We start from the raw sequence: 13,293 nt of genomic DNA, 5'->3' as shown, positions 1-13,293 counted from the left end.
ATGCACATGGGAGGCAGCTAGAGGGCATAAATAATAGTAATACGAGCTGCACTAACTTCCTCTCTCCATCCTCTGCAGACTAACCTTAGGAAATCACACTAGGTGTTGGCACCACTGATGACGTCACTTCTGTTACCGATGCCACTGATGACGACACTTCTGGTACCGACTCCACTGATGATGTCAGTTTCCAGTACCGGTTGTGGGGTTTTGGAGGGGACATTGATGATGTCACTTCCGGCCACAATGACATTACTTCCGGTTCTGGTTCAGAGGACGCCACTTCCGGTTATGGCCTTTAAAGCCGCCATTTTTCCAAACTAAAGTCAGTTCTGTTTTGGAATTGGTACCGGGGGATATTGATGACGTCACTTCTGGTACCGAAGACACCATTTCTAGTACCGGTACTCCGGCTGACGTCACTTCCAGTTTCAATCACAACACTTCTGGTTCCAGGCCAGATGACATCACTTCCGGACATGGCCTTTAAAGCCGCCATTTTTCCAAACTAAAGTCAGTTCTGTTTTGGACTTCAGCCTGAACACAACTCATAATATTAACCTTTTGCAGCCAGGGCATAATATATGGGTGGCTGCCCCAAACCTTTTTGATGTATCTGTGTCATTATTAGCACAAGATGCCACTCACAGATCAAAATCAGAGAGTGTAGATGCGTGTTATGTGCACACACTTCCTTCCCAGTGACTAGCGATCCACTTTGTTGCCATTTACGGCAGCAGTAACACGTTACCATTCAACATATCTGTGCTTGTTGGGACCACCAAAGTTCTTTGGGTGCCTCTAATTTAGAAGAGAGGAATTCTGCCTCGCACTACTTGAACATGTGATGTGGCTGCACTACCAGCCAATGAAGATCTGCAGCATCGTGCTTGCATATGTATGAGGTTGATTAGCATCCTCCATATATTGTTGTGTCAGGATGAAACTGGGTGGGGTTTGAGGCACATTCATGAATGCACATTTTACAAGATTGCAATTTATAAAGGGTAAATTACATAGAAATGTGCATGTGCCAGGTTTTATAACATGTGTGTAATTTCACACTCAAAATCACTCAAATCTTTATATGGACAAATGGACACATTTTATTAAAACATTTTTTTAAGATAGCCAAAACCCTTTTCATAAATAACATGCTTATTGTTATGAGAATTAAATAAGGTTTCCAATTCAAAGAACGGGTTAACCAAACAGTTCAATGGTAAGGCTATGAAGTTGAAAGCCGCATTTTATAAGTGTTAGAACTTTGATAGCTGGTTCATCCAGATGCATGTGTAGTGTAAAAGAAGAATGATTCCAATGTCACTTTGAAATCTCACTGCCAGGATCAGAAACAGAAGGCTGTTTGATTGGGCTCAGGGATTAAAAATACAGAACAAGATGAGAGACCCATTGTAGGAGTTAGGACACTTGCATGTAAGAACTTTTAAAACACTTAGCAACAAATGAGGTCCAGAAATTAAGGTTTAGAGTACAAAGTGAAAGCCACAGACTCCCTCTTGTCAGTGGCGTAGGAAGGCGGGTGCGGTGGGTGCGGCCCGCACCGGGTACCAGCTATGAGGGGGTGACAAAAAATTGCCGGTTTTGTATTAATGCGCCTTTTCGTTACGTAAAATAACATGTCAAATAATTTACATGGGCTTTAACAATCCCTAATTGCAGGAAATTGCGGGTGAACGATGTGATACTGTAATGATTTAGTATTATTGTGTGGTGCGTGGGGGGAGGGGGTGTTCTGTCTCGTTTCTTTTGAACTGTGCTGGTGCTCAAGTAAACAAACAACCGATCTGTGACTCATTGTCTCATCGCTGCCACAAATATATCATCGCCCCAAGTCGTTCTGTGTAACAAGATGATATTTTTAACCCGAACATCATAATAATATAGTCGGCGCGAAATATTTTAGACAGTGGGGTAGGTAGGTATTGTCCGCTCTAGAACCGGCCATAAAGTAAACAAGTTTACTTTAGGATCGTTCTACGAGCAAACGGACAATATCTCCCTCCCCATCCCACTATCTTAAGGCCCCTATATATACGAGCCGGGACACACAACAAAATCATGTGTCACAATTCTGGTTAATTGGAGATTCGGTGTAATTTTTTTTTTTTATAGAAAATCCACGCCTAAGAAGATCTCTAAAAGCCGCCAAAGTTCCAAAAGAAGAGTCTCTTGGTTGGACTTCCTTAAGATTCTTAGAGTTTGTGGTTGAATTTGAACTTTTAGACTCTGTTCCCAATCTCACTTTAGCATTAAGATTTTTCTGAACTTTATGTGTTTCTGTTGCATCATGTGAGAGGAGTTTTTCGAAACTCAAACTAATTAAGAATTATCTCAGATCCACTATGAACCAAGCACAACTCTCGAGCTTAGCCATTTTGTCAATTGAAAATAGTGTAGCTGAAGGTATCGATTTTGATGACGCAATTTCAAAATTTGCAGGACAAAAAGTTAGAAAGAAGAGATTCTAAGTATCGTGTTAAAGTACAGTTTGTTGGATTAGAGCCTAGAGAACGAAACTTGTAAACAACTGAGTTTTCATTAAATTGTATTAAAATAATAATAAAGTTATGCACTAGGTACTATCCATCCATCCATTTTCCAACCCGCTGAATCCGAACACAGGGTCACGGGGGTCTGCTGGAGCCAATCCCAGCCAACACAGGGCACAAGGCAGGAACCAATCCTGGGCAGGGTGCCAACCCACCGCAGGACACACACAAACACACCCACACACCAAGCACACACTAGGGCCAATTTAGAATTGCCAATCCACCTAACCTGCATGTCTTTGGACTGTGGGAGGAAACCGGAGCGCCCGGAGGAAACCCACGCAGACACGGGGAGAACATGCAAACTCCACGCAGGGAGGACCCGGGAATTGAACCCAGGTCCCCAGGTCTCCCAACTGCGAGGCAGCAGCACTACCCACTGCGCCACCGTGCCGCCCACTAGGTACTATCACTATGAAAAAAGGTTTCTTATATTGTACATTAAACTGGCGTATTAATAAAAAGGCATTTTGCTTTTTTTTTTATTCATAAAAAATTGTTTACAAAATAATTAACATTATGCCCTCTTTACTTAACCAATTGAATAAAAAAATTGCTTTCTCAATAAATTTCATTTTATATTTTGGTGGACATGGGGGTGACAAGTTTAAACTCTGCACCGGGTGCCACCAGACCTTGCTACGCCACTGCCTCTGGTTCACACTATCTGACATCTGAGTGAAGGTCTGTGCATGACAGCAGCGATCACAAGCAAGCCAAAGTTGAGATGACTCTAGTAAACAGTTCAAGCTGTGAAATCAAAGTAATTGGAAAAGAAGTGGAATATAATATTCCATCTTGCTTCTGGGATTAGGTAAAATCAGAGCACTACACAGATTTATAATTATAGTACAGCTGAATAAAATGCATAACATCACACAATATATGCACATAAATCCAAACCTAAATATATCAAATCAGGTTTTCACAGTGTTTCATTTTCTTATGAATTTAAATGGCAGGTGTGATCCATTGATAAAAGAGAAGAGACAAATCCACCCCATGGTCCTTTTGAGCAGGCAAAGCAAAGTTTATGTGACCCATGCCTCCTGGTCCACTAGCCCCTCCATAGACGTTTTACAATATAATATGAGCTCTAGGGGTCTCCAACTCCAGTCCTGGAGTGCTACCGTAGCTGCAGGTTTTCATTTTAACTCTTCTCCTAATTAGTGACCATTAATTAATTAGTACTTAATACTTAATTAGTATTTGCTGCTAATTAACTCTTTTATCATAGTTTTAATTGACCTGCTATTTAAGACTCAAACCCCTTCATTATTTCTACTTTCTTTAAATAGCAGCCAAATAATAATGAGACACATTGTCAATCAAAGTGTATGTGAAAATAAAGAAAGGTTAAGGTCTTTGTTGTCACTCATGTTGAGGTAAGCACTACCATACTAAGACAAGAGAGGGCCATGTCGCTAACCAGGTCTTCTCTTTCTCCTCTCCCAGCTTGGAGAAAATCACAGGTGACAAGACCTAGCCCCTCCTACCATGCCCCAAGTTAGCCACGCCCCTTCCACCCTAGCTGACTTAAATGCAGGTGTCTGGAGAAGCAGGTCAGTTAATCACAGACAGAGCCTTCTGAGATGGATCAGTACTGTAATAAGTTGATGCCAGAGAAGATTGGAGCTTTTTCTGTTTTGTTATTTCTGCAGCATGTAATTTCAGTCCAGTTTTATGAACAAATGATAGAAGGAGACTCTGCTAGTTTTTGTCACCCTCGGTCTACTCCTTGGTCACACAGTAATGTTGATCTGCTTGCATCCACAGAACACATGCTCTTAGAAAAATGGAAATCAAAAGTTTTGGAAATGTCTGCTGTGGCACAATGAGAACAACAACAAGCCATGGAATTAAATAACGGGTTTGATTAACAACAGGAATTAGCTTCTAATTAAGAAACTGGTTGGATTTTGTGATCCTGACTTAGCTGGTCATCTATTGGCTCACTTCATGTTTAATTTCTGTTTAGGTGCCATTTAAGAAAAAAAAGATTGATTCATTGGACTGAGTCTTCAAAAACAAGACAATTAAAATGAAAGTAAAAGGAGTTAATTAGCAGCAAAAACTGGTCTCTAATAAGGAAAAGGTTAAGAATGAAAACCTGCAGCCGCCGTAGTACTCCAGGAAGGGAGTTGGAGACCTTGTAGCTATAAGAAGCATAATAAGTAACAATTTATTGTGGATGAATTTTTATATTCCTATTAAACTCTAATTTCCAAATGCGTTTAAACTAAAAATGGCTAAAGCTTTACAGCTCCTAAATCCACAAGCAGTGTGCAATCAAGTCCTTTTGATCAGAGGTCCATGGTGAAGCATGACTTTAAATTTGGCAAGGATTTAAGCAATTAGAAATGAAACATTCCACTTTGGAGAACTGGAAATTTTAAATGATTGCCAACTTGTCCAGGCCAAGCTGACCTGGCAAGTTCAGCTCTAGAGCAGAATACAAGATGCTGAAAGAAGTCTCTCTGAATTTCTTCAGGACCTACAGGTAGCTCCTGCCATTGCTGATGTCACAGTGCCTAGGTCTACCATTAAAAAGAGGCTGCACAAATTAGATCTACTTGGGAGGAAACCATTGCTGTCTAGAATGAACATCAGGGCAATTCTAAAGTTTGTTCATGAACAATTAGACAAAGATCAGGACTTTTGGAATTATGTGCTCTGGACAGATAAGCCAAATATAAGAGTTAGATGTTCACTGTGCCAGAAGACTTATTTGGAGAAAACCAAAGAAAGCATTTGACCAGAAGAGAATAACACCTACAGTAACAAATGGTTCTGGAAAGGTTAAGGGCTGCTTTGTTGCATCAGGGCCTGGGCAGCTCACCATCATAGATCCACTATGAATTCTTCTTTGTACCAGAAGTTCTTGAGGATAATATGAGACCAAAATTGGAGCTCAACCATAAGTGGACCTTTCAACATGACAATGACCCTAAATGTGTCATCAAATCCACCAAGGAATGGCCAAAGAGAAAGAAATGGAGAGTTCTGAAATGGCCAAGTCCAAGCCCAGATCTGAATCCCACTTTGGTTTTGGTATGTGGGGGGGTTGACTGGCTATGCACACAATACACCCCTCAAACATCACACAGTTGAAAGAATTCTACATGGAGGAGTGGGAAAAATGTTCTCTCAGTTGACAACAAAGACTGATAGTTGGTTACAGGAAATGCTTACTTGAGGGGGTAATGCCAACTATTAGAGCCAAGGTGGGAGGATGGGAGGCTTATTTATTCCACAGACAAAAAAATGGCATATATGTTCACCGAAGAGTTTTCATGGTGAATATGCTGTGTTGGCTGGTGATCTTATTTACTGAATATTTGTTTTGGAAATTTGCTGTGTGGATGGCTTATTTTTTTTTCCCAGCGGCCCATGATGATTTGCAAGGCTAGTGTGACATCACAGTGCTGTAGCAGGCAATGTTGGATGGGACAGACCCCTCAAGTATAAAACACTGATTCTAGTTATGGGCTAAAAATTAGTGGACAACTTGCAAATACATTTACACCAAATGCACACATAGAAGGACACTGGAACGTGTCAGTCTGTTTGTGTCTGTTTGTATGGACTTGTATATGACCTGTATGTAATATATAACCCTGATCATTTAATTGTTTTATCCAGAATGCTGCACAGTTGATTTAAAAAAGAAGGGGTGAAGAATCCATGTGGTTTAGTGTTCCATTAATTTGGTAGCAGTGGCAGAGAATGAGCAAAAGCACCGGGAACACAACAAACAAAGACAAATACAAACTGTACTTTTCAATTTGTGAGAGGTGGGCACCTGCTATTGAATCCGTAGGGGGGAAAACCATAGTAGATTCATGTATCCTGTGTGACAAGGCTTGCAAGAAATTATACTGTACGTTTCTGAAATTTTAATTTTAATTTTATTTCAGGGAGGCGCGTTGTAGCCACTGCTGCCTCACTGCTTGTTTTTAACCACAATAATCCGTCCGGCATAGCTGGCAGATGTTTCGTAGCTGTCAGGGATGCTTAACTGACCATCAAATTATTATAATCCACCCAAAAACCAGTTCAGATTCTCCTTCCCCATTGACCTCAATGAGTTCTCGAGCATTTCTGCAATTTCACCAAACTCAAGGCAAAGCAAATTCAACTGGGTTTGCACATCACTAATAATCATACAAGGAGATTTTCTGATATCTAAAACCTTCAAAAATGTCAAAATGCCATTAAAACAAATTTATACAGAGAATGTGTTTTTTTATACAGCCTAAAAATAGTTGTGCATTACGAGAACTGGAATAAAACAAAAAATGATATTAATAACAAATGTCTGCATTCATGCAGTTTTTCTTACCTCTCTTCTGTAGAAATCAGAGCTCTTTTTCTGGGGAAAAAAAATGAAATGACACCATCAGCACAACACTGTTTATTATAACACATAACATTAAAAGGAGAACAAGCACACAGACGGAACTGACAAGACAGCAAGAAGCAAGCACAGCAAGCACTACAGACACAGCTTAGCACTCCTGAGATCCTCAACATCCCTGTGCTGTTTTGCTTTTAAATTGTCTACCCGTTACTCAGATGCTGATGCCGTTTTGTTAAAAATGATGCCATATGCAGGCTCACTAGTGCCAGTGCGTAACATCAAAACAGCTCCCTGTACCAGTCGGTAGGGAAACATCGAGAATCAGTTGTGGCAGTCGGCTGATTTGCACTTCACACAACTCCATTGATTCATGCTGAGGGGTTCAAAGTGCATGTACAACGGCCTGCAGCTGAACAGGAGCCCCTCTAACTCTGAACTTCAGGGAGAAATCCCGGATAGGATGGGCACCCAGAGCTCAAAAGACACTGCTCTCTGTTTTAGAACTCTGCTGTTGTTACGGAATAAATGTGCAGAAGCTTTATCTATTGAATAAAAATGAGGGAAATACAGTACATAAAATAAAAATAAAGCAATAATTGTTAAGCTTTGTGCCTGTGCAAGGGATCTATATTATGAATCAGACATGCCAACTGAACATACTACTCCGGTAACACATAAAACACCTTGCAGGCTGATTAGAACATGCAAGGAAGAATTTCAGTTTACTTGGTACCCATCACAATAATGACTCCATAAACATTTATATATATTCAAAATGCAGCAGCCTTCATGAGCACAAGAAATGGAAAAGTTAACAAGATATTCATGTGCCATTTTAGGAATATCTACATATGTCATTAATGGTATGATGGCTATACTATTAAACATGACTGGTCTAGATGGGCCTGAGTGCACACCAGATATTCTGTCATATCAGCCAAGATGTCAGCCGGGTGCAGCTAACCACATCCCTTGCCAAGATGGCTGCATGGCAAGTGCTCCAAGAACAGCATGGCAACTGCAACTTTCTCACTGTCCAGTTCTGACTTAACTGGTCCAAATACTCTTCCAATATTACAAGACATCATATCAGTCTACACAAATGCCAGTTTACTCCACACTCCCTCCCTCAGACTGCACTGTCCTGTTTTTATTTTTCTTGGAAGCCAATCATCCATTTTTTGAACGTGCTTTATCCATTACAGAGCTGTGGTTAGCCAGAATCTACTTTAGTAGCAGAGCAGTCGTTCTTAGATAAATCTTCTCTTGTAAATCAGATTTCACATAACTGTACTGAAATGTTTATTGCTTTATATGGGTGCTGACTATCTAGTCAGTCACAGACACAGAGACATAAGCTCGACCCCTGGCCCTTTCTGTGTGGTGTTGCCATGTTCTCCCCATGGCTTCATTGCGCATCCCAAATGCATGCCTGACAGTTGAATCCGTGACCTTAAAGTGTCCTGGCAGGCTTGAGTTGGCATCAGTGCCCTGACATTTCTTCAGGATACCTGAAGCTGCTGGCATATGCTCTTGCAGCCCTGCAACATGAAAGTGGGCTTGACAAACAGAAGGCTGGCCATTTCCTTATCTTATTCATTTATGCAGCATTATGTTTCTTAAACGTTTCTGCACATTTTGCTTCTGGTTACTTAATCCCTCCTTTTTTATTAGGTGTGTTACAATAAAGAGCACAACAAAGACTGTCAACTGAAATCAATACACATACAGAGAAACCCGCTCTAACCACCCATCTGAATGGATAGAAAGTTGCAAGGAGGCTTGAAATGGCAATCAAAAGAGGAGGAATGAGAGCTGAAAGAGAGAAAAGAGAGAGAAACAGACGATAAGTACATCAGCAGGTCCACTAACAAACACTAGACTGTGCCCCATTACTTTGCCTCTCTCCTCCATCCCCTTAATTCACAGACTTGTGTCCACTGAGGTGTTAGGCCCAGTCACCTTGAGTGATCCTCCATGTCACACAGCAGCACACAGCATCTTAACTTAGCTCTTAGTAACATATTTTGGAAAAGATATGGCTTGTATCAAAGTAGCAATAGATAGATAGATAGATAGATAGATAGATAGATAGATAGATAGATAGATAGATAGATAGATAGATAGATAGATAGATAGATAGATAGATAGATAGATAGATATGAAAGGCACTATATGATAGATAGATAGATAGATAGATAGATAGATAGATAGATAGATAGATAGATAGATAGATAGATAGATAGATAGATAGATAGATAGATAGATAGATAGATAGATAGATATGAAAGGCACTATATGATAGATAGATAGATAGATAGATAGATAGATAGATAGATAGATAGATAGATAGATAGATAGATAGATAGATAGATAGTATAGAAGAGGGTGGACTGGCATTCCATCTGGGTTCAAGGAAATGTCACTACCTCGCCAGGAGCCTGTAATGAAGGAGTGCAGGAATGGAGGACCAACCCAGCCGTGAAGATCTTAAATTTATATCCAATTAAGGTGGAATAATTAATTAATGGACAGTCATCCCCCAGAACGAGAGGTGGCAGTGTTCCGCTGACCTCATATGGGGAGTCCTCACATACAGTAATCAGTCTAGAAATCAACAACAGACTCCTAAAGTTGTAATTTAGTAGGTCTAATTGTCTCTCCTTAAGTACTAAGATAACAATAATATTAATTATGCATTTTATTTATATAGTGCCTTTCCCATGCTCAAGGTGCTTCACAGAGTCTCAAAAAGAAACGGCAGTTATATGTAACATTGGATACAGATGTTTACTGAATAGAATATTAAAACAGATATAGGATATACAAAGGCATTAAATAGAATAAACGCCAATAAACCAAAGTAAAATACTAACTTCAGTACTAAAAGAAAAGCCTAGAAAATCACATCATTTGTGATATAACACACACACAAATTATCCTGAGCTTCTGGATAGAGAAATAAACTGAAAGAAGGGTCAGAGTGTCAGGTTAAGTTAAACGCCTTCCTGAACAGATGGCTTTTAAGTTGTTTTTTAAAAGAATGAATGGAGTCAGCTGATCTCATTAATTCAGGAAGGTCATTCTAAAGTCTGGGTGCTTTACAGCGAAAGGCCCGGTCACCCATAGAGGGCAGGTTAGTGTGGTGACCTGAGTAGGACATACAGGAGTATGCCAATGATCTTATTTTGATGGCTTAAAGAGACACAGAGATGGAAAGCTAGTTTGGAAACAAAAGCCCTAAAGGTAAATTCAGGAAACACCAAGCTGACTGCTGGCCAGAGGTGAGAAGAGATGGGTACATGGCTGTGCAGGGCATGTGGAAAAGGTGCTGAGAACCTATTTTTGTAGGCTCTTCCCAGTGTGATTTACCATGTACCCACTTTGTTGGAGGTTGGTACAAAAAAGAAAAGGTATGAAGAGCTGTCTGAAGTTGTATGCTCTATGGGAGCGAGACATGGCCACTGAAAGTGGAACATAATGTGAAAATGGACAGATGAGAATGATCAGATGGATGTGTGGAGAGTCACAGAGTGAGAGGAAGACAAATGCCAATTTAAGAGAAAGACTTGGTGTGTGCTGAGAAGAAACAGACTATGGCAGTTGGCACATGTGGAGTGAAAGGTTGAAGAGGTACACCGAGATGAAGGTGGAGGAAATGAGGCAAAGAGGGAGACCAAATGAAGATGCGGTTAGAGGTGGAGACAGGTGATAAGAAAAGAATGGGTCTCAAACCAAAGGATGCCCAGGACCATCAAGAGGGGAGTCCACATCATGGAAGACCTGTCCTGGGGTGTGAACACAGCTGAGCTGGTGAAGAAGGCACAGCAGAGACTTTATTTCCTGAGAGTCCTCAGGAAAAATAACATCCCCCAAAAACTGCTGCTGTCCTTCTATCGCTGTTCTGCCGAGAGTATCCTGTGCTACTGCCTCTGCGTGTGGTTTTCCAGCTGCAGAACAGCGCAGAGGAAAACACTTCAGCAGATCATAAAGACTGCCCAGCAGATCATCAGCTGCTCTTTACCTTCTCTGGATGAACTGCACAGCTCTCGCTGCGTCAAGAAAGCAGAAAATATCTTAAAAAACTCCTCACACCCTGCTCATGACATGTTCCAACTGTTGCCATCAGGCAAAAGATATAGGAGCATCAAAACAAAAAGTAATAGACTGAATAACAGTTTCTACCCTGTTGCTATTAGGGTACTGAATGCCACCTAATCCCCTCCAATGCAGCAGTGCAATAGATGACATCTTGTGCAATAGTGTTCATGTGCAATTAAGGTCTTATGTTGAATGTTTGTGTTCTACCTTATTTCTTCTTATCCTTTATCTTTTTTTTAATTATATTTTATTTATATTTTGACACCGCAGGGACTGCACCTAATTTCGTTGTATTTGTTACAATGATAATAAAGATATTCCAATTTTGATTCTGAAATATTTCTTGGGTAACCAAGAAAATGGCTGTTCAGCTTGTGCTGATGATTGTGATTAAACTGAACAGAGCATAGGAAACAAGCCTGACTCGTCCCTCATACAGGGTGCTGCTTCGTTCTTTTTCTTTCAGTCCATTCCACAGCCTGCTTCTCATTCTGAACCTTTACTTCCAAATATTCAAGAAATCAAAGAAACTCAAGAATGGTGTCCATCACCCACAAAGTGAGTAACATCACTTAGATTCCCTCTCTGCCTTATTCTCAGCTGTGTCTCACTTAGTATTTTGACACTTTGGATTTTGGGTATTACATTATTTATTTTATTTAACAATATTGCATTTAATAACATTCTGAATTTCCCATTGGGATTAATAAAGTATCTATCTATCTATCTATCTATCTATCTATCTATCTATCTATCTATCTATCTATCTATCTATCTATCTATCTATCTATCTATCTATCTATCTATCTATTTAGCATTCTAAGAGCGAGGCTGTCACTGTGACACAGCCGGCTTCCTAGGCTGCAGAAGATCACACATGCTGGGATAGATGGGCGTCCAATTCTTTGTAGGGACATTGAAATTCAGTCCCCAGTGGTGGACTGTGAGCTCATTCGTGGTTACTTTTACGATGAAAGGCACTATATAACAAAAGATCTGCAGAAGGTGAAATCTTTCTTGGAGGTTCTGAGACCACTGATGTTATTGTACTGATAATTCAACAGCCATGCTGTTTACGGCTCTCATAATGAGTATCAGCTCATCGCTTTTACTTTTCTAAACTCTTTCCAGTGTAATTCATCACGTGTCATGTACTTTTTCTTTTGCTACTATAATTAAAATTCTTGTTTAGGATTTTTGCTGTATGCCACAGACTGAAAATAACTCTTATTTACACTTGCCCTTGGTAAAGCAAACTGACTTACAGTTGTAATGATTGGGATGAGGGTTGATTCCTGGCCTGGACAGAAAACCATAATGGATGGACACTATACAGTGACAAGGGGCCAAAACGTTTGCATGCCACTGGCTGGGATGGTTCTTGACTATTAATCCAGTCACAGTGAAAGATTAATGGATGGACTGGGTGGAGACTGTCAGTACGATAGTTGGCAGTGCTTCTCTAGCATGGTCCCAGGTTGGATACTCCATTGGATTCATAATCCTGCAGGACAAGCCTGTCAGTGTTCTTGGGTGCCACAAAGGGAACTCCAGGAAGATTTAGGGAGAAAATCTCCCTGTTTATACAGGGCTTCCATGTGACTCAGAAGTGCTGCCATTCACTGCTGTGGCACCAGAAGTACTCCTGGCTCCGACATAAAAGAAGCTGCTTGACCTCATCCAGGTGAGCTGGAGTCGGGTGGAAGAGGACTGTAGGGGGAGATTACTAAGCTTGTGCCAGAGATCAGTTTGCACTTTGAAGAAAGAACATGTGAAAGGTGCCATTATGTAATAAAAATCCCATGATTTGAGTCTTTCACTCTGTGGGTGAATTTGTGTCTGTGGTCTGGGGTCCCACATGCAGAATGCAGTACACACAATAGAATCGCAGAACAACAAAAAATACAACGTAAAACATTCAGTATAGCATAGTGCTTAATAAAATATATATTATTCAACAGGCCTTCAGCATTGACTTCAATTTTTTGATTTCATGTACATCTGGTTTTAACTGAACCTCTGGTTTAACTTTGCCTGCTCGGCCTGGAAATCAATATTATTATTTGGAAAGACGCTGCAGCAACACTCTCACTTTTTTACCTCATTTTTTAACTCACTTACTTGACAAAGCCATTAACCTTGAGTGGCAAATAACAAGGGAGACAACAGTTAATTAGCTAAATTGTTGTAATTTCCCGTATGGGAGTCTTTACCATTATGTGTCTGCCTTTAATTAAATACTTTAACTAAACAACAAAA

General features: G+C 40.3%; 1 protein-coding gene across 2 annotated transcripts in view; it reads right to left on the bottom strand.

Moving 5' to 3' along the window:
• LOC114665051 (regulator of G-protein signaling 9-like) overlaps window positions 1-13,293 on the bottom strand; it is a 200,797-nt gene that overhangs the window by 58,689 nt on the left and 128,815 nt on the right. For both annotated transcript variants that reach the window (XM_028819421.2, XM_028819422.2), the window contains exon 10: window positions 6,916-6,945. In XM_028819421.2, the coding sequence (XP_028675254.2) occupies window positions 6,916-6,945 (30 nt within the window). The remainder of the gene's footprint in view (window positions 1-6,915; window positions 6,946-13,293) is intronic.

The sequence above is a fragment of the Erpetoichthys calabaricus genome, chromosome 14 (genome assembly GCF_900747795.2).
Source record: "Erpetoichthys calabaricus chromosome 14, fErpCal1.3, whole genome shotgun sequence".
Taxonomy (NCBI): Eukaryota; Metazoa; Chordata; class Cladistia; order Polypteriformes; family Polypteridae; genus Erpetoichthys; species Erpetoichthys calabaricus.
The sequence above is the reverse complement of the archived record's forward strand: the minus strand, read 5'-3'. Positions and strand labels throughout refer to the sequence as shown.